Source organism: Nannospalax galili, unplaced genomic scaffold (assembly GCF_000622305.1).
Source record: "Nannospalax galili isolate Female #2095 unplaced genomic scaffold, S.galili_v1.0 scaffold2280, whole genome shotgun sequence".
Taxonomy (NCBI): Eukaryota; Metazoa; Chordata; class Mammalia; order Rodentia; family Spalacidae; genus Nannospalax; species Nannospalax galili.
Window position 1 is genome coordinate 341646 of NW_008346434.1, and position 22206 is coordinate 363851.

At 43.3% G+C, this 22206-nt stretch overlaps 1 protein-coding gene and 1 pseudogene across 1 annotated transcript; both read left to right on the forward strand.

Annotated features, from left to right (window-relative positions):
* Positions 1-3649: 3649 nt before the first annotated feature.
* On the forward strand, positions 3650-10088 carry Gpr88 (G protein-coupled receptor 88). Its single transcript, XM_008842807.2, has 2 exons — positions 3650-6666; positions 7033-10088. Exon 2 carries the CDS (start codon positions 7102-7104, stop codon positions 8254-8256), a length of 1155 nt encoding a protein of 384 aa, XP_008841029.1. The 5' UTR covers positions 3650-6666; positions 7033-7101; the 3' UTR covers positions 8257-10088.
* A 9631-nt stretch (positions 10089-19719) lies between these two features.
* Positions 19720-20165, forward strand: LOC115071992 (annotated as a pseudogene).
* The last annotated feature ends 2041 nt before the right edge of the window (positions 20166-22206 follow it).

The following is a 22206-nucleotide window of genomic DNA, read 5'->3' on the forward strand; positions in this document are numbered from 1 at the left end:
AGTGGCCACGTCACAAGGATGTGGATGGGACTTGGATCAGAAGACCGAGGTACCACATTAAACATGTGGCCTTTCTGGCATGTGATGGCATAAAAGAGGGTTCAGGAGAGATGGGGGTGGATTTTGAGCCAATGTCAAGCTTTCTAAGTTGTCACATTCTACTAGCATGAAATAAGTCTGAGACTCCTAAACTTGAGTCTTTCCTTCCAGTTATTATGAAAGTATGTATTTCAAGTTAAGATAATAGAACACATTCTATTTAGTAGTGTCATTGTTTGAATTATGAGTTTAGAATATTTAGACATAAGGTGTTTAAAATTCCATCCAAACTTCTGCACTGGACTGAAAATTTAGGAGTAGGCCTGGATACTCTGTAGGCCATGCATGAGGACTAAATGAACTAAGAAATGAAAAATATTCAAAGCAATGTATGTAGTAAACATGGTTATTCCTTAAAAACATTAGCAACAATGATGCTTATGCCATTTCTAAAGGAATTAGGGCCCCAGTGAAGGGTTTAAAGCATGACAGTGTCATTTGCTCATTACTTTTTTCCTACAGATATTGAGGATGTATTCTATACTCAACTATTTTGGGAATTGCTAATAATAGTAGTGAATGAAGTAAAACTGTTTCTAAGACATGCACAGTAGAATGGAGGATGAAGAGACATAAAATATTGAATATGTTGAGCCATGTCTTTGGGAGTTTAGAAAGAATGTTCTGACTGCAGAGATATAAGACTGTGAGTACAGGGCTGTTAGGAGCTTGTTGGGTTAATCTATAGAAGAGGATGGTGTATGATACCAAGTAGTGGCAGAGAGAATCCAGATCTCTGAATAGGTTTAATGACAGTAGTTGGATGGTGAAATGATAGCACTCGGTAGTTGATCAATATAGGAAGTGAATGAAAAAAGAAGGAATCTGGAATTTCAGATAGGATTTTGACTAAAGGAGGCACCAGGGTCATGGTAAGGCCTGAAACAATGGGATCAGGATGTAAGAAAATGAGGGATTGTTTGGGAAGAAAATGGAGGAATCATTTTTGGTCGTGCATTTGAGATGTCCATAAAATGCTTGTGTTGGCTTCTTTTCTCATTGCTGTGACCAAATACCCAGCAAGAACCATTATAAGGAAGGACAGGTTAATGTTGGCCCGTAATTTGAGGGGATATAGCCCATCCCAGTGGGAAGCCATGGAAGTTCTGTGGTGGCAGCAGCATGTGGGGGGCTGCCTGATCACATCTTGGGGGAACAGGAAGCAAAGCAGAACAGAGTGAGGCAGGCTATAAACCTCAAGGCCTGTGCTGCAGTGGCCCACTTCCTCCAGTGAGACCTCACCTACCAAAGATTCCAGAAGGTCCTCAAGCAGTGTCTCTAGCTAGGACTATGTGTTCAAACATGGGAGACAGTATACATTCAACCCTTAACATCCAAATGGGGTATATTTTATGTAAGAATTGAATTGTCCTTTGGCGACCCTTGGCAAGGAAATATCTGCCTTTCCCTGACTCTGGATCTCTTGGCTTAAGACATATAGAAGCTTTGTGGGTGAAACATGGGTGCAGGAGTTAAGTAGCAGGACTCTTCATGGTAGACAAGAAGCTATGGGGTGTACTTTGCTGTTCCTCTGATTTTATAACTCTGTTTAGTCTTCTTTCTCCAACCAGCATTTAGTAGAAGCTGTATTTAGTCAATCCAGAGAAATACATTCAAGGCAGAAATGTGGCCCATATTCAACAGAGGAAAGATGAACAAGTTTGCTCTTCATTCATACTGTTGTGGATAGGTTCGCTTTATCATGTTTCAAAGCCATGAGCCTCAAGATGAAGAAGCTTCTGGAAAAATCAAGGTCTGTGAAATTCAATGATGGTTACTATTCCTCTTTTGCTATTACTGGGATTTTTGAGGGTATTTTTGTTGTTGTTGTTTGTTTTTTTGTTTTGTTTTGTTTTTCATTAAAGAATAGGTTACTTTGCAGAAGACCTTAGAAGGATAGCAGTATCTTTTAAAATTTTTATTAATTATTTTTATTTTATGTGTATTAGTGTATTGCCTGCATGTATGTAAGTATACCCCATCTGAGTTGTGCAATGCCTGAGGAGGTCAGAAGAGGACATCAGAGTCCCCTGGAACTAGAGTTAGGGATGGTTGTTAGCCATCATGTGGGTGCTTGGGATTGAATCCAGGTCCTCTGCAAGAGCAGCCGGTGCTCTAACCGCTGAGTCATCTCTCCAACCCCATGGTACCAGGATCTTTAATGCCTCCCCTTTTTAGACTTATAACTGGAATATTCTGTCTCTAGGTGCCCTTCCAAAGCTAAGCTCCATCCCATCTCCAGGAAGCTGACTTACTGTATCCTCCCTTTCTGCAAAGCTAATCTCTATATCTGCTGTGCTCTTCAGATATTGTGGACTCTCTTCTTTTGTGACACATGCTGTATTTGAAGTGGATAATCCCCACTTTTTCTACTCACCTAAAGGGATGCTCTCTACCCTCTTTACAGCTTTGTCCAATTTATGAAATAAAAGTGGAAAGGTTGTATGCTTATGCTTAGGCAAGATCCCAACTCCAGGAGCAGTATGATGATAGGCAAGGCTATTAGTGGAGTTCTAAGAGCTCAACTCTCTGAATTCAGCTCAATTGTCTTTGTCTTTTTTACACAAAGAATTTCCTGATGTCTAGGCACATTGAAACTTTGAATGAATGAGTGTGTGTGTGTGTGTGTGTGTGTGTGTGTGTGTGTGTGTGTATGTTCCCATACCAACTTCTTTATGGCTTCATAAAATATTTAGTACATTGTCTTATGACGGATTTACCTTATTTATGTGTCTGCCACTCTAGACTGATTTCACTTGGGGCAAGGAATGGCTCTTACTTATCTTTATACTTTCAATTCCTAGAACATAATAGGGAGCTGAGTAAATTTTTCTGAGTGTATTCATTATGGGTTTGGGTAAATAGGTAGATGAATAGGTAGAGATGCATTCTATTTTTACTACACTTCCTTTTATAATACATCATAAGAAACCTATAGTAGAATGGGGAGAGTGCTTACATTGCAAGCATGAAGACCTGAGTTTGGTCCCCAGTACCCATGTACAAAGGTAGGTGCAGCGGTGTGCACCAGTAATCCTAGTGTGGAGAGGTAGAGACAGGAGGGTTCTTGGGGCTTGCTAGCCACTCAGTCTAGCTGAATTGGTGAACTCCAAATTCAGTGACAGACCTTGTCTCAAAAAGTAAGGTGGAGAAAATTGAGGTAGACAGCTGACAACAACCTCTGGCCTCTCTCTCTATGCACACACATGTGCATGCAGATACACACGAACAGGTGTACATACACATGCACAAGAGAAGCTTACACTTAAAATGTGTACAATATAATGATAAAATGTCAATGGAAGTAGAAAGGCAGTAATCTTATAGGAAAATGTATATAAGAAAAATCTCCTAGAAAAATGTTGGTACTCAAATAGACCAATAACTTTAAGAGAGATTAAAATTATCAAAATATCAAAGAAAGTGACAAGTTTAACAGTTTATATATATATGATTCCACAAAAATCTGTGAAAAGTTTTGTAGATAAAGAAAAAAACTACCTTTGAAGTTACAATTTTATCATAACCTGGATAACAAAAAAGTACAGGGTAATAAACACATAAAAATTACAATATGACTATATCAAACACATAATATAAAGAGATAAAAAGTGTAACACATTATATTAATAGAGGAAAAAGCATTTTTTCATACAAAGTCTCTTCCCAGGATTAGACAGCAATGTTCCTAATTTTAAGGCAGCGTATCAGAAAACTACAACAAATGTTCTCTTTTTGGCGAATTCTTAGAAATAATAGGGGAACAGTACCAAGGAGAGCAATGGCCATAGAACAAAAAGCAGGATGAGGCTGGAGTTCAGCTAGTATGTCTGGTTGGAAGTAAGGGTGGTAGAGAAGAATGTGTGGGTGGCTTGTAGACAAGAATGGGAGCCTGGAACAGGACTGTGCTAATTAGGAGGACAAGAGTGTGATAAAATAAAGGACCTACCGAGCATCTAGGGGCGCTAATTAAGGGACCCATGGCATTTAGAGTATTGTAGGAGAGCCTAAAGGAGCAGAGGAAAAACAAGAGGAGCCTAGAGAGAATGGCTGGAGAAGGGGTGTGCGAGGGGGGAGAGTCCCCGTGTTTACCAATTAGGGGTTGCTGTTGACCATGGCCAAAGTGAGAACTAAAGGCTGCTGGGAGGCTATACAGTGGGAGAAAAAGGAGAAAAGTAGGAGGTGGATGCAAGCACTTTCCTTTAAGCTGTGCGTAGCCACCTGAGAAGGAGCTGAAACTCAGGAGATTTTTTTCCTTAGGTTGTGGTGATATTCACATCTTTGCAAGGCTACAGGGGTGCAACTTGTGGAGAGGAGAGACTAAAGATATACTAAAAAGGGGTGATAGATTGAGTAAGCTCCTGCTGGAGGCAGCAAGAAAGAGATACTCATTAAAAAAAAAACTTACACGATGTTTCATTATGGAAAAAAACTAAGTGAAATCATTTACAATGGCACCCATTTATTAAATCAATAAGAATTTATGAAGTATCTACCATGTACTAGGCACTGTTGTACTGGGGATAAGAAAACCATCCCTAGCCTATATTATTTAATTTCAGTAATTCAAAACAGAAATGAAACTAAATGAAAAACCATACAAAAGTTTGGTTCATCAGGCTGGAGCAGAAGGAGGTATGGCCTTGGCAATACAAATGTCTTCACAAGACAGAGTCCCTCAGATGGGACCTTGCTTGTTCTTACAGATAACACATGGATGGAGTGGTGGCAGGAACTCAAGATTTGGAATTCAATGCAGAAGTCCTTTTTGACTAAGGTAATGCAAGATAACTTTTTTCTATAACCATAACTGGTAGAGGAATCTCCTGTAGCCCCACTGTGCTTGATGTACTCAAGACTTTAATACAGACAAATGAAGACAGAAAAAGACAACAAATGGTCCGCAGTGTCAACAGACCGGCTGTCTGAACCTTCAGTCCAGTACTAGCAAATCACTGCTTCTCTGCTTTCATTTGTTCTTCCAGCAATTTCCAGTGAAATTCAGGCTGACCTGGTTACAACCATCAGGCTGTGCTTGTTATTAACTTCATCACTGTTCTTAACAGTCGTAAATTAATATCACTTTTAAAAAATCATTTTTTGAAAGCAAAAAGTAGGGGAGATGTATTCTGATTTTCCTCCTGAAATACTCAAGGATGGTTGGGAAGGACTCCTGACATATGCCCCTGGGGTAGCACTCCATCATACACACAGGAGGTCTGTGCCAAGTGGCAGGATGAGGAAGGGGAGTGGTTAAATTTATGAACAGGGATCTGGAGAAAGTTTGGACTGAAAGGGCCTTTGACATTTTGAGAGGACAGTTCTTACTTGACAAGGTGAGAACAGTCCTGTACAAGGCTAACCGATGGATGCTCTACTTAAAACCCAGGTGTCCCGAAACTCCAGATAGCATTTTCTCTTATGCATATTACCAAATTCCCTATTGAGTTACACTTATCAATTAATGACAGGGAGAAAAACACTTATTTTTACTATCTCCAGAGTTTTACTTTTCCCAGAATGTACTAAGTTACGATTGTACAGCCCTTTTAGAGGCCTCTCTCACTCAGTAATAAGCATTTGTTTGCTTCATGTCTTCACAGATGATTTCTTTTTATTGGTAAGTGATGTTCCACTTTCTAGATGTAGACTTTGTCTTCTGATCACTGCAGTTTTTACCCTCCAGCCCTTTCATTACTGAACATAAGCCAAACTTGGAGAGGTGTCTAGTGATGAGAACTCCCTCCTGAAATGTGTTATTTAAACGGAGGCTCACAGATCTTCTGTGGCTAATTACCCAGATCCCACTGTGCCAAAGAGGGAGGGGAATCAATCTCAATTGGAATATAAAATAATTCTCCCTGAAAATGTGGGAACAAAGAGACCTGTCTAAGTACTGGGTGTGTATTTATCGCCGAGAAAAATCTTGTCTCCAGGATACATCAAACTGGGCTGAAATTTTACTCTTAACTCTGAAAAGAGGAGAAAAAAGGAAGGAAAGAAAAATGAGACAGAATGGAAAATAAGGTGACTGGAACAGAGCGAAAAGACAGGAGGAACTTGCTCACTGCAGGACTCTCTGAGCAAGATATTTTTCTCCCTTTTACAAGTTAGAAGCTGTTGAATAATTCATGACCAGCATGGAAAGGCTGCCTTTTTCCGGGGTGATGGGTAACTGAGCAGAAGAGTGCTCCAAGTGGGTTCGCCACATCAGCCCGCACTCTGCACTCTTGCTTCTGAGCACAGGGTGCGCTCCTCTCCAGCTCAGCTTTTGAAGCCCAGCATCCTTGCTGCTGCCTGCTTGCCTGCCCACCCGCCTGGCTTGCAGCCCGTCACTTTACTTTCTCCAACCCTGCTGCCAGCTGAGGAGACTCTCAGCAGCTGGTGGTTCCTGCCTGGGACCATGTGCGTGGATGCTGCTTGGGAGAAGCAAGGTACTTGTTCCTGGATTGGATCCCAGCTCAGTTTCTCCTGTTGATTTCTGGACTACAGATGTTGTTGCCGAGGAGGTATTTCCTGGCATCCCTTGCTCGGCTATCACCACCTAAGGACCAGCCCCAAAGCAAGGTACCTTCCACTCTTTCCCCTTGGCATTTTTCCCACCTGGGATATCTCTGCATTCGCATAGTAAGTAGGGGGCTCCGGTTAGCAACATTCGTGTGTGTGTGTGTGTGTGTGTGTGTGTGTGTGTGTGTGTGTGTGTGTGTGTGTAAACTGATTTTGGCATTTCTCTGGCCTTAGAGCTTTCCTGGTGCCTGCTGAGTGTCTAGCGGCCCTTCCCTGGCACCGGAGACATTTCCGAGGCAGGCACCTGTCATCTGCCACCCCCGTTCTCCAGCTCCTTCTCTTCCCCTCCCCCAGCCCATTATACAGCTTCAGCCTTTTGTGTGTCGCTAGCAGAGGGCTGACGGGGTGTCTTTACCCTCCCAACAGGCAAGTGCCAGGATGGGCCGCATTGCAAGAAGCCGACGCTAGGGCGCGAGGTGTGAAGAGTTGGCCAGAATGACCAACTCCTCCTCCGCGTCCACCTCCACCACGACCGGGGGATCGCTGCTACTGCTGTGCGAGGAAGAAGAGTCGTGGGCGGGCCGTCGCATCCCGGTGTCTCTCCTGTACTCGGGTCTGGCCATCGGGGGCACGCTGGCCAACGGCATGGTCATCTATCTGGTGTCGTCCTTCCGCAAGCTGCAGACCACCAGCAACGCCTTCATAGTGAACGGCTGCGCGGCGGACCTCAGTGTCTGCGCCCTCTGGATGCCGCAGGAGGCGGTGCTGGGGCTCCTGCCGTCTGGCACCGCGGAGCCCCCCGGGGACTGGGACGGCGGCGGGGGCAGCTACCGCCTGCTCCGGGGCGGGCTGCTGGGCCTCGGGCTCACAGTGTCCCTCCTGTCTCACTGCCTCGTGGCCCTGAACCGCTACCTGCTCATCACCAGGGCGCCCGCCACCTACCAGGTGCTGTACCAGCGGCGCCACACGGCCGGCATGCTGGCGCTGTCCTGGGCGCTCGCCCTGGGGCTGGTGCTGCTGCTCCCGCCCTGGGCACCCAGACCCGGAGCGGTGCCCCCGCAGGTCCACTACCCCGCGCTGCTGGCGGCGGGCGCGCTGCTGGCCCAGACGGCGCTGCTGCTGCATTGCTACCTGGGCATCGTGCGCCGCGTGCGCGTCAGCGTCAAGCGGGTCAGCGTGCTCAACTTCCACCTGCTGCACCAGCTGCCCGGTTGCGCCGCCGCCGCCGCCGCCTTCCCCGCCGCCCCGCACGCCCAGGGCCCGGGAGGCGCCGCGCATCCCGCGCAGGCCCAGCCTCTGCCCGCCGCGCTGCAGCCGCGCAGGGCGCAGCGGCGTCTGAGCGGCCTGTCGGTGCTGCTGCTCTGCTGCGTCTTCCTGCTGGCCACGCAGCCGCTGGTGTGGGTGAGCCTGGCCAGCGGCTTCTCGCTGCCGGTTCCCTGGGGCGTGCAGGCGGCCAGCTGGCTCCTGTGCTGCGCGCTGTCTGCGCTCAATCCGCTGCTCTACACGTGGAGGAACGAGGAGTTCCGCCGGTCCGTGCGATCCGTCCTGCCCGGGGTCGGCGATGCGGCTGCTGCGGCCGCGGCCGCCACCGCGGTGCCGGCCATGTCTCAGGCGCAGCTGGGCACCCGCGCGGCGGGCCAGCACTGGTAACCTACCTGGCCGGGCCCGAGGGAGCCGAGGCTCCGGGCCTCCAGTGCCACCTGCCACCATCGCCTCCTCCCCTTGTAAGCTATCTCCTGCCCCGGGGAAGACGCCACGCGAGGAAGACTCCACCTTCCTCCCCAGTGCAATACCTGAACCAAGGTCTTCCCTTAAATGGACTCCCAAAGTCATTGTGTGCAGCCAGCCGACTTTTACTCTGTTTCTGTGTTTTAGAGACACCCTTAAGTCCAGACACCGGGACTACAAGAACTTGTAAACTGGCATTTTAAAAGGACCAGTCAATTTATTTCAAGTTTGCTTTTGAAAAAGAGCTTTCATAACATATAACCTTTCCAACCTCCATCGTGTCACATAAGAAGCGCCTTGAGTGTGAGTGTGCATGAACCAAAGGAAATACTATTGACGAAGGAACGATGTGTACAGTATTTTAATCACATTTCCTTCTGTTACAGTTTAGTCTTTGTATATTAAACCGGAAGAGCGAAACCACAGGTGTTCACACCGGTGTGAGTTACCATTGAGACCTCAAGCCCTTTATTCTTAAAAGGGTTTTTTTAAATCAAGTCATTTTTTGAATGAGATAGAATCTTAGCCAGCGAGAAAAACCAAATTTATTATTTTACACTCCTTTTAATGCACTTCTAAGATGGAAAACTAGCATCGAGTGTTAACATGAAAAACTTTCAGTTTGTTGATGGATGGTCTGAAGCCAGAAATGGAATTTTGAAAACAAAGAAGGGGATTATCTATTTTAGGGACCAGTCTCTAAAGCATGCACATTGTTGCTACCCACATTTGTAACCAATTTATTTGCCTTCTGAGTGTGATCGCAGCTTTGAACATTCTGTACTATAATGGTTGCTAAGGAGAAAAAGTCCTGTTTTCTCTTTAAAATATTTCAATGCACATGATATTATTAAACACTAATACCATAATTGCATAGCTAATGTTAGCTGCTGTTGCATGCTCCTAGATGCTAGAACTTACTGGGCACGTGGTATACTAAAGCAATACCCATTAGACAAGGACATTTTACTTCTGGTCATCAGAAGAAATGGCCTTTAATTATTTGAAAAGAGACAAGAGACACCTGTGGCTATCTAGAGTTCTTTTTGTCTTGACCTAATTTCTGAGAAAACTCCCATCTGGGACTTTATCTTGCAAACAGAATGATCTGTCAGGAGGCATAAGTAATATGGTTTGGCTCTGCAAAGCCATCTGTGCTCTTTTAGGGTCTGAACAAGCCACACGTTAGGAAGTAACACTGTTTTGATGTTGTTCATATATATTACCATGATGTTTAGCATTAATATCATGTCTTTTGAAGGCGGCATAATAAACTCAGTTATATATAAAATTCCAAATGGGACTCTGTTCTCACAGGTATTATTTGAGGTTTGCCATTTTCATCTTTGACTTCCTGAATCTGTTTAGAAGCATTTGCAATGTAGAAGACCATGTGAAATCACCTTATAAAATTAAAATGGGAGGAAAAGAACAGACATAGCTTAGTCTTCTAGCTTCATCAAACCTGGGACCAAATAGCCTCAATTAACTGTGTAATCCAGGAGCAAAGTCAGCTTGCTTTGCTGTGCTCTTGGACCAGGAAAAATGGAGTACTTGGGCATTTGAATAATTATGGGAGTCACAGGAAACTGATGTTTTTGTAGTAAAACAAAATAAAATGAATGTTTGTCACTAATGATAAATCCGAAGTCATGTTATTAACCTACTGCCGTTGTGCATGCGCCGTTTCTCTCTTACGAAGGTCTCATCTGTTCCCGTTCCCTTGATTCGGATATTTAATTAAAGCTTAGACAACGAGCCTTCTGAGTCTTTTGCTTCTGTTTCTTGATTTCTTCTCTCTGTCTCTGACTTGAGGACACAGTACCAAAAGATCCCCTGCTCCAAAGCACTAGTGAGAAAAATTGACTTCTTTGTACTGACTGTAATTTTATTTTCAGTTTCTAAAATGATTTCTGCATTATACAATTAAGATCCATACACCAATGTTGGAAAAGAAATATGTATGATTTCTTTTCTGTAACCACTGTGGAACAGGTAGCTGCGTATAGAGAGCTGGGGATTTTGGGATGCAGGGGGACACCTTTCTAAATCTCTTCCCATTAGGCCTCTATCCCCGTTTTTCATTGTGGGTGATGCAAACAGTTTCCCCTCTGTCCCTGAAATTCTCTACACATACATACACAACTTTGAAAGTGTGGACCCGATATCTTGGCCTGTTTCTGCTTAGCACAGAGAACTGCTGCTGGCCTCATGCCCTGTGAGAGATCTACTTTCAATTAATTTACTAGTAATTAACTCCACAGAAACAATTCCCTTTTAATTTTAAGGTAGCAGCGATGCATCTGAAATGCCTTACGAGGGCATTGGCTGTGAGTGCTAGAGTTGCTGTTTTGACAAATTAAGTTAATGGAGATTGTGTTCTTATTTAAATGAAATCACGTATTATCCACTCAGGAATTGAAAAAAAAGTCCTAATTGCTATCTTGGGTGGCCCTAATTAGCTTTTTTTTGTATTTTTTTCTTTATATGCATGCCTGTTTAGACATATAAAATGCTCCCTCTTTCTCCATGTGTTTGAACTACTGAATTCTTGGAATAGGTTTTACTCCTAGCACATTTCTCCTTGCAAAATGAAGTGTATGAAAAAACAAGACTTCCGTTTTGTGCAGAGGTTTTAACCCCTGGAGCTTGTTCAGTACTCTACAAGGGGAGTTCCAAGTCAGGAAAATTTCCCTTTTTCTCAGAATTATGTTCACAATGGGGTGTTGTTCTTCTAAGAGGGACCCAGTGTGGATGGTGTGCAGCAGAGAAAGCAGCAAGAAGTAAGGGGCTTCATTTAACTCTCTGATAAACTTCTTGTCAAAAGAAAGTTGGTCTGTTTGGAACTAGCTGCCTTTGGTGTTTCTTGTGTCATGTTTAGTCCGTTGCCCAGGGGTTCAGACAAAACGCTTACTCAGCTCTTCAGCAGCCTTAGCGGTTGACTTGACAAAGGACATCCATGGTGAACATACATCTAAGAACACCGAAGGGCTGGGGAGATGGCTCAGTCACTAAAGTGCTTGCTACACAAGTGTGAGGACCTGACTTCAATTCTCCAGCATCCATGTTAAAGCCAGGCATGACCAGGCATACCTGTAATCCCAGTGCTGGGAAAGCAGAGAAAGGTGGATCCCCGGGGCTTGCTGACCAGTCAGTTTAGTTGATCAGTGAACTCCAGGTTTCAGTGAGATACCTTATCTCAAAAAATCAGGTGAGGCGCAACTGAGGAAGACACTTGATATCAGCCTTTGGCTTTCACATATACACACATACATGTGAACTCATATTTGCACACGCATGAGCATGTATACACACAGGAACATTGAGAAAAATCACATTGTCCCTTCCTTTCAAGGCTTGTCTTAAATGTTTATGGGTTGTGGGGAAGGAGTCCACTCCAGATTGGGCTCTTGATCTGTAGGGACGAGGGACCCTTTCTTCCCCATGCCCATCCTTTTGCTATCTTGAGGAACCTCATGCATTGTGTACTGGCCACAGGTCCAAGATCTGCCTAAATTTCTGTCTCAGCCACTTTGCCACCTCTGGGATCCTCCACGTTCAGGAGCCAGAGCATGGCCTAAGAATGGTCTCCGGGTCTTCGGCAGGGAACTCGTGTGTCCCAGGCACCAGCATCTGTTAAGGGATGGCCAAGCTCTGCAGCTGAAGCAGAGGCTGAATGTGTATGGCTGTTGGAGGTCAGCAATGGGTACAAAGGATGCCCTGCACAATTCTCTCTCCTTTTGTGCATCTTTGAAGTTTTCATAATCACGAATACTTTGAAAAGTGTAGCCAAAGCTAAATAAACAATAAAAAGAAAAAGAAAGACTGAAGAAAGGAAGAGAAAGAAATATAGCCAAAGCCTGTGATCCCACAAGGTTAATTAAATGCAGATACTGGGTTCGAAGCTTGGTCTGACTCCAGAGCATGAGACTGTAGCTACCACAATGAGGATAAAGTCAGAACTTTAAATGAAGTGTGAAATCTCCATCATGGTGTGACCGTTCCCTAGTTCCCCAAAGCCCTCTGCCCCACTAACATCCTTTGCTATAGCTCAGTTGGTGTGCACACTAACTTCTAAACACGGCCCAGCTCTCTATCATCCTTAGCTCACTCAAGGGCTTTACTGGGGTTTTCTTTTCATTGCTTGTTCCCTCCCTCCCTCCGTCTCTCCCTCCCCCTGTCTCCCTCCCTCCTCTCTTGCCTTCCCTCCCTCCCTCTGTCCTTCCCTCCCTTCCTCTGTCCCTCTGTCCCTCCTTCCCTTCCTTCTTTCCCTCCTTCCTTCTGTTTCTTGGAAGGCTCATTCACTTTCTACATCCTCATCAAAGCCCCTCTGCTCCAGCCTTGAGCTCTTCCTCCACAGAATTCACACACAGTGTTATCCTCACATATTCCTTTTGTCTTTCTTTTCTAACGTGTGTATGTGTGTAGTGTGGTCTTCAAAGCTAGATAGGAAAGGAAAAAAACCCATTTATTTTTCATCTCTTTTGCAAAGGGAAAATACTTTTATTTTTTGTAGCCAGTTGTCTGAAACACATTATATATTTAATATACATTCAAAGCTGATAGCAGTAATTTTCAAATTGTTAATTTTTTAGGTTAGATACAACGTATCTAAAGCTTCCTCATGGCATCTTCAATATGTGTCATTATAATGGCAGTAGTTTTTAAAGAAAGAAAGATTGCTCCTCTCTACCCTGCATGTTTATCTTTCTTTGAACAAAACAGACTCAGGAATAAATCCTAGCTCTCAGTTCATATTTTGCCAAAGGCTATCCCAGAGTAACAAAGTATGGCATTATGAGGCAGATGTACAAGTCACATGTTGTCATTTGAAGAAGGTGTATATTTGTAGCACATCCAAACTCTGTTCACAGGACTAAAGTGACAATAAGATATTTCAGTCCTAATTACTGTTTTAAATTCAAGGCCAAATTGCTCAAAGTGTCAATTATTTCTGAGAGCCTTATATTGAAAAATTGTGTGTTTTTTATTTGTAAAAGCCTAATTATTGCTAATCAATGCCAGACCCCTGGGAGAATTAACCGTGGCATGCCTGTGCCTTCCTTGTCAGTTCACATGTTGGCAGCTCTGAAGAAGTGGTAGAGACCATCCAGGTTGATGCTTTGCTCTGTGCTTGAAGAAAGTGCTTGAAGCTGTAAACCTTTTTCTGGTACATAATAGGCTCAGTTTCCATTTTTCCATTTTTTAAAGATTGATTTTTATCTTTAAAATATTTTAATTTTAAATTATATGTATATGTGTGTGTGTGAGCGTGGGTTTGTGCATGTGAGTACGTATGCCTGCAGAAGCCAGAAGAGGGCATCAGATCCCCTGGAGCTGGAATTACAAATGGGTGTGAGCCACCTAGTACTAATGCTGGGGACCAAACTCTGTTCTTCTGCAAGAGTAACAAGTGCTCTTAACCACTGAGTTGTAGCTGTACCTACATTTTCCTGTTTTTTAAGAGCAGAAAGGTATGTGGCATTCTTTGTATGGCACTGCTCAGACACTCTGCTTTTAGCCGAATGACTGTTTTGTGCATTGTTGGTATGGCATGGCAGGATTCTCTACTACTACAAAGTTTACCTTTCCAAAGTTTTCTTTTAAACTTAGTGTGTGTGTATGTGTGTGTGTGTGTGTGTGTGTGAGAGAGAGAGAGAGAGAGAGAGAGAGAGAGAGAGAAACAGAGACACAAAGACAGACAGAGATTCAGAGATTGGGCATGTCATGCCACAGCATGAGTGTGGAAGTCAAGGACAGTTTTTGGGAGTTGGTTCTCTCCTCCTACCTTGCTGAGGAAGGGTCACCCTTGTACAACGTACTCCAGGCTGGCTGGCTGGCCCGAGAGCTTCTGGATGATTCTCCTTTACCTCTCATCTCCCCATAAGAGATCTGGGATGTGCACTACATCATCTGGCTTTTTAAGTGGGTTCCAGGGATGGAAATTAAGTTGTCAGGCTTGCAGAGCAGCACTTTTACTGGTGGGTCATCTTCCCAGTCGCTAAAAGTTTTTTGTTCTTTAAAATATAATATTGTTTTTATCTGGAGAAATGTGTTTTCATAGGAAATTTGTAAAATTTAAGAGCATGAAAGAAGTGATGTCATTTGTAGCTCCACTTTCCAAAGATCACCACCCTTCGCGTCTTGCTGAACCCATTTACTCCCCTTCCTCCTTTTTCTGACTTACGATTTGTCAGTGTGCTGCTTTCTACCTTCTTGATAGGCTTTTATCTTTTTCTCAGAACTTGTAACTGAACTGCAGGTTAAAGTGACAGGTTCCAGTGTCTAGAAGACATTTGTTAAAAATCTGTCGCTTAGAACAGAATCTCCTCTAAACCCTCTTACTTTGCCTTTGAGTCTGAACAGGTAAAACATGTAAAAAGCACAACCCACTAGGATCCTGTCTACTCCCATCCCTCTCTCAGCTGTGTCTGTCTGGTGGTGAAAGTTGCTGCCAGGATGGAGCAGGATGAGGGCAAGAACAGAACCAGCTGCTTCCCACCTCTGTGTCCCTGCAGGGGAACTGTTTCCCCATTATACTTGGGGTGGTTGGGGCCCAGAGTTGCTCAATGAATGACCTTCGTTTTAGTGTCTAGGTTTTCAATCATGTGGCAGATGAGAACAGAACATTCGCAAGTGGTAAACCAAACTATCACCCCTGTCACTGATAACATTGAAGTTGGAAGAAGCAACTTAATCCAAGTGCTAAGGTAGGTTCACTATACTTCTCCTATCAGTCTAACTGAGAACACATGGGCTGAGTAACTTTCCTTGGTCTAGGCGGAGAGAAAGAGTAACAGAGACCACATCTCTTTTACTCAAGATCTTGTTAAATGAGCACCATCCCACAGAGAAGCTTGACCAGGTAGCTTTGCCTATCTAGTTGCCAGGCAACTCATTTCACTCCAAATGGTAGTCTAAAAGATGGGGCAAGAGGCCAGGAAAGTCTGGCAAAAATCCTTTCCTTGGGAAGCCAGACAAGTGAGAAAATGATATTCTCCTTTCCAAGTACATTTCTTGTTGTTCTAGACCAGAATCAGGCAGGCCCATCGTAAAGCCACTCTGATGAGCCACAGGAATGTGTGTCCTTCCAGCTGTGTTAGGGAGAGGAAAGTTCTTAGTTTCTGACCACAAGTTAACTGCCAACTGTATCAGGCAGCTTGGACCAGGTGTCATTTCATCAAGACCCTAAGTGCAAAGTTGAGCAGCAAAGTGAGCATGGTCCAGGATATATTTTAGTCATGTTATGAAGCATGATGAAAAAAGGAGATAATCAATTGGAGAAAAATGACTAAATTGAAAAAAATTAATGTTATTTTTAAATATGGGAAAGATTGTCAAATATAAAAAATAATAGTAATAATAATAATTATACCTCTTTTCACAACCATAAAAGGCAGGTATTAAAACCAGGCATGGTGGCACATGCTTAGAATCCTAGCACTCAGGAGGATCCTAGCAGGAGGATCACTGCAAGTTCAAATCTAGCTCAGTCTATGTAGTGAGTTCTAGGTCAGCCTGGCCTACATAATGGGACCCTGCCTCAAAAACAAAAAAAAAATCCAATAAAAAATGATACAACAAGACAGCTATGATTTCAGTTTCATGGTTGAGGATTTTTTTTTCTCCAGGATCACTGATAAGGGAAATTGCTGACTGTTAAACTCAAGTCCCTCTGACCCCAAAGCCAAGGCCTGTAAACATGGTGTCAAACTGCAGAAGTTCAAGCAAACATTGAGTGTCAGGTGCTAGAAACAGGATTTGGCTCAGTGGGTGGGAGATAGATTTCAGCTTAATATGAGAGAAAAAAACTTTATCTCAATTATAAGTACTCAAAATAGTCTGGGCTGTCTCCGGAGATTATGACTTTCCCAACACCTGAGGAATTCAAGTTGAGGTGGAGGATTAACTCAGGAAAGGGAGTGCGCATCACATGGGAAGCTTCCTCATATTAACTCTGAGATGCCTTTCAAGGCTGATTTCTATGATTATATAATAGCTCTTCTGCATGGAGGTGACAAAGTCTTTCTTGCTCTGGGCCTGACATACTTTTAGTTGGTGTGCCACAGGGATGTGCTTGGTATATACCTTACCCTCACCAGCCAAAAGAGAAGCAAGCCTTCATGACAAGGGATGTTCCTCCTCAGGCACAGGGACACATTTTTAGTCACTTCAATCTCCCTTTTGGTCACTTCAATCTCCTTCTTTTTGGTACCACTTCATTCCCAAGCATTTCTGTTGTTTAAATATACACTGAAAAAAGCATATGTTACTTAATTTTTTTTTCTCAGGCTAAATATTGAGACCTAGTGGACTAGCTGGACCCACTTAACTTTTCTAAGGGAAATTTTTATTGATTTTGTGGGACTGGAACAGATTTCAGGGAAGACTATTTGGATGAAAAACAAGTTATGATCAGCCTCTGTGGGAACTCTACCTTTCATGAATGTTGTTCTTGGCTGATTTTTTTTTTTTTGCATGTAGCAAAGTCTCAAACAGATCTCAACCACAGTCTACTTACTTGTGTGTTCAGAACTGGCATAGAACAGTGACAGCTTGGCTCCTCCCAGTGTTTTGACATAATGAAGGGTAGATTGATATACTAAAGCTACTAATAAAAAAGCTTGGCACAAATCTGCTTTGGATTTGTTTTAGGTCAGTAATGCAGCCTGTTATACACATGCCTAAAACCTTCAGAGTCTGTCCTTTCCAGTTTACTTGAACAAAAAAAATGAAATTCCTAAATTTATAAGCACTGTATTTAGTCAGGCAGAACTGATAGAATGAATAACTTTTCAAAGGGGACTTACTAGATTTGCTTACACAATACCGTTTGGGTAGTCCAACAATGGCTGTCTTGCACTGAAGAAGCTGAGAATCTAATAGTTGCTCAGTTCACAAGGCTGCATATCTCAGCAGTCTGGCACTGAAGCCTTGAGGACTCTTGGAGGGCTGCTGGTCTTCAGTCTGCTTTGGAAGTCGAAGAAACTGGTTCTAATACCAGTGAAGGAATGCAATAGCAGCAGCAGGATAGATGGACTTGCTGACAGAGTAAAGACAAGAGGGCAAAAGCAATGCTCCCTCCTTCCATCTCCTTTTCATCTGCACTGCCACTGGAGAGCCACACCCACTTTCAGGGTGGGTCTTCCCACTTTGAATAATCTGATCAAGAGAATCTCTTTAGTGTTCATAGTGCTGGAAGGTGGTATATATGCTTCTAGAAAGGAGGGCATGGACCTTACTCAGCTGTGAATCCTATGAACTAAAACTGGCTGGCAAAATATATCCACTGGTGCAATAGTGGCACAAATACTATGGGAGTAACCAATTAGTCTATAATTGAATTTAAGCTCATAGAGTGGAGCCCATATCTGACATTGATATCAGGCTTAGGTACATGAGGCTAGACAGGTCACAGAATATAGGGGAGAGCTCAGCACTAGTTTTCTACTAAATAATTATATTAAACTGATTCCTAAATTGTTTCATCCATAATTAATGTACCTCATAACTCTCATCAGAGAAGTTTCTTTATGCAGCAGATGGTGATTAACACAGAAACCCACAACTGGCCAATGTGCAGAGAACAAGAGGCTGTAGAGTGCTTATCCCTGAATAGGACTCTTATGTTAAAATTTAGTCTCCTGAGGCTCAGGAAGAGGGGGCAGAAAGATTCTAAGAGCCAGAGGTGGTTGATGTCCACAAGGAAACAGAATTTTCTAGACAGCTAGTTGGTTACTCATATGAACTCACAGCAATAGTGACAGCATAAAGTCCCATGCAAGTTCAAACCAGACAAAATCCCAGCATAGTCATGGGGGAAGTGGATAAGAAATCCCAGCCAAAATCCTAGCTGAACCTAAGGAACTTTTGGAAACTGATGGCTGCTGAGAGGAGACAGTGTCTTTCAAGGATGGGACTCTTGGTAGGTTAACCAGGCTCCAGTGGATGGAACCACACAGAAGGACATCTGGGGACACAAATTAACCTATAGGCCATATATATATATATATATATATATATATATATATATACCAAGATGGCTAACATTAGACATGAAGGAAGAGGGGGTTATGTGTCAGCAGAAAATGACTGAAACCAGATGTCCAGAGATTCAAAATCTGTCATAGAATTAGTTTTGGCAAGAATCCACGTTTGTATGATTTCTCATAAAAAGTCTTTGGGACCATAGGCACATGCACTTTTATCCTGTGGTCTCATTTGCCAGAGGCCCCATGAATCTTGTTTAATCTCCCTCACTCCTCATGACCCTCCATTCCTGGCCCCTGAACTTGACTTCCACCCAGGAGTGCCTATCAGCTTGCCTTTTAGTTGATTCTAGATCCAGTCAAGTTGGAAACCAAGGTTGACCATTAAGCACAAGCACTGAAATTTCTTGGCATTAGCCCATTTAAACAGTGCAATCAATCTTGTCGTACCAGGAATGAGCATGAATATATTATCATTATCATGTTGTAATTATCATTGTTGTAATTGTCATTGTCATAATTATCATTATTATCCTCCGTGTCATCAAAGATTGTTTGGCAACAGCTCAGAGCTTTGAGTTATGTGTAAGTTGACTTTCGCTGGTTAATAAACTATCCCCAAACACGACTTAAGGTAACAAACAGGGACTAGTTCATTGTTCTATGAGTTAGCTGTTTGGATGGATGATTTTTCTGCTATTCTCAGATGAATCTACTCATGAGTCTGCAGTCAACTGGTGGCCATGGCCACACATTTGCCTCATGTTTTGCTAGACTTGCACTTGAGTGGCTGAGCTAGCCCAGGCTCATTCACACAATGGTGGTCCAGGTTTTGTTACATTTACTAATACACACTGGCCAAGGTAAATCACACAGTGAAACCATTGTCAAGGGATAGAGGAATAAATTACATCTTCAACAAAAAAGATGTTTTAAATTATGTATATGTGTGTGTATGCACACGTGTGCAGATATCTGCAGCATTGGATCCTTTGGAGCTGGAGTTTACAGGTAGTCATGAATTGCCTGGCCTGGGTACTGGGAACTGAACTTAGGTTCTTTGCAAGAGCAATATAAGCTCTTAACTGTTGAGCCATCTCTCCAGTTCTAAACTATACCTTTTGATGGTGTCTCCAAAGTCACAGTTGCAAGAGAGTGGAAGAAAGATTTGTGACCATTTTACAACGGGTTATACTTATGACCATATTGTCCCTTTTCTTAAAGGTCTTCCCATCTTATGGAATTAGAATGTGTGCGTGTGAATAATAACTGGCCGCCTTGATTGTATATACCAATGAAAAACAGAATAGGGTCCATCCCCTCACCCTTTGCATTCCACCTTCCTTTCCTTCTCTGGTGCTGGCTACAATGTGGTTGCCATCTCCTACTCAGCATCATGGCTTTCCTCAGACCTCTCGTTGTCAAAAAGAGGACCAGGAAGTTCATCTGGCACCAATCACAATGATATGTCAAAATTAAGCACAACTGATGGAACCTGGTACTGACAACACGTGGAGACTTTCAAAGACCCGATCCCACCTGACACCCAACGCTGGTTATGGGAGTGACAAGAAAACAAAACACTTGCCACCTACTGGCTTCTGGAAGTTTCTGGTTCACAAAGTCAAGGAGCTGGAAGTGCCTCTGATGAGCAACAAATATCACCGTACTGAGATCACTCACAGTTCTTCCTCTAAGAACGGCAAAGCCGTTGTGAAAAGAACAGCACAGCTGGCCCTCAGAGACCCCAGTTCCAACTCCAGGCTGGACAATGAAGAAAATGGAACAGACTGCTCACGTTTGTTTTATTTATACTTAAAACTACAAACGGAACAAAAATAAAAACCAGGATAGAGATCAGTGAAGCCAGAATTGCTTTACCTAAGGTGGGGCTCGGTAGAACATGGGAGAGAAAAGGGCACCCCAAACACAGAGAAAGGCGGGAGCAAATACATTTTATTAGTTTTCTATGGTTACTGTAGAAAATTGCCATAAAGATGGTGGTGTAGAGTAACACAAGTTTATTATCTTACAGTTCTACAGGTCAGAAATTTGGTGTGGTCTCCATAGACTAAAATAAAAAGATCGGGGTGTTGTCCCTTTCTGGAAGTCATGGGGGAGAATCTTGTTCATCTGAGTTGTTGGCAGAATTTAGATCCTTGCAGTTACAAGACTGAGGTCTTGTGTGGCCTTGTTGGCTTTATGCCGAGGCCCATTCTGGGCACCAGAGGCTGCTGTTCACCTTGTGATTTCCTTCCTCATCTTCACCATCATCAACAATGGACTATGTTCCTGCATGTTGTTTCCCTCTGACCTATACTCCTGCCTTCTTACCCTTTCTAAGAACTCATGAGATTAGCTTGCTTTCTCCACCTCCGTATAATCTAGGATAGTCTTCTCATTTCAAGGTCCTCAATCTTAATGCTGTGGTTTGAATGTGTCCCCCACAGTTAACGCATTGGAAAGCTAATACCAAATAGGACAGTATCAAGAACTGAGATCCTTAAGAGGTGGTCAGATCTTCAGGGCTCTGTCCTCATGAATGGATTAATGTCCTTCCTTCTTGTGAGACTGGGTTAATTACTGAGGGAGTGGGTTCTTGATACAAAGATGATTTTGGCTTACTGTCCTCACTCGCATATGTGTTCTCTTGGTCTTATTCATTTTGCCATGAGAAGGAACAGCAAGACGCTCCTTCCCACATCCAGGCATGGTTGCAGATACCTACAATCCTGAGGCTGAGGTAGAAGGATCACAGGCTCGAGGCCAACCCTGATCACTTGAGCCCGTCTTAAAAAACCAAACAAATAGAAAAGCCATAAACTAACTAACTAACTAACTAACTAACTAACTAACTAGCTAGACAAAAAGCCTTTCCTCAGATGCAGGTCCCTAAACGCTGGGTTTCCCAGCATCCAGAACATCATGAAATAAATCTCTCTTCTTTATAAATGACTCAGTCTCAGGTATTGTGTTATAACAGCACAAAATGGATGAAGATGTGTCATCTTATCTGAGGAAGCCGCTTGTCATGTAAAGTAATAAATTCACAGGTTCTTAGATTGAGATGTGACTTTCTTCAGGGAGTGATTGTTCTGCTTGCCACAGACATGGAGCCAAGACTGGATGTTGGTGCTCTACTGGCAAGAAGAAAAGTTAACGAAAATGAGGTGAAAGGTAAAATTTCGCTGATCCAACCATGTTCCTTGTATTTATCCTACTTCAGGGAAAATTTTATGACTGGCCTTTAAGATTTAATACCTTATTTGAATATGTGAAAAATCAGGTCTTTTTTTGTGATTCTTAAAGTTTTCTCCATATCATGATTAGTCAAGAATATGTATCAAGCTGGGCATGATGGCACATGCCTTGAGTCCCAGTACTTGAAGGCAGAGGCGAGTGGATCTCTGTGAAATCCAGGATGGTTTGGCCTATATAGTGAGTTCTAGGACAACTAGGGCTACAGGGAAATCTCGTTTCAAAAAGAAACAAACAAACAAACAAACAAACAAAAAAACCCCAAACCAACCAACAAAAACAAAATCAAGAAATCAAGAACATGTATCAAGGAGTTGGAAAGATGGCTCAGGGGTTAAGTCACTGGCTGCTCTTGCAGAGGATCGGGGTTTGATTCCCAGCACCCACATGGTAGCTAACAACAGCCTATAATTCCAGCTCCAGGAGATATGATGCCCTTTTCTAGTCTCCATGCGCATTTTACATATGTGGTGCACGTACACTGTCCTAGTTTGTTTCTCCATTGCTTTGACAAAACACTCTGACCACTACCAACTTGGGGAGGAAAGGGTTTATCCAGTTTACATCTCCCAGGTCGCAGTTCATCAGTGAGCCCAAGGTAGGAACTCAGGGCAGGAACCTGGAG

Coding starts and splice junctions, on each gene's coding strand:
- Gpr88 (XM_008842807.2), top strand. CDS start 7,102: ATGACCAACTCCTCCTCCGCGTCCACCTCCACCACGACCGGGGGATCG.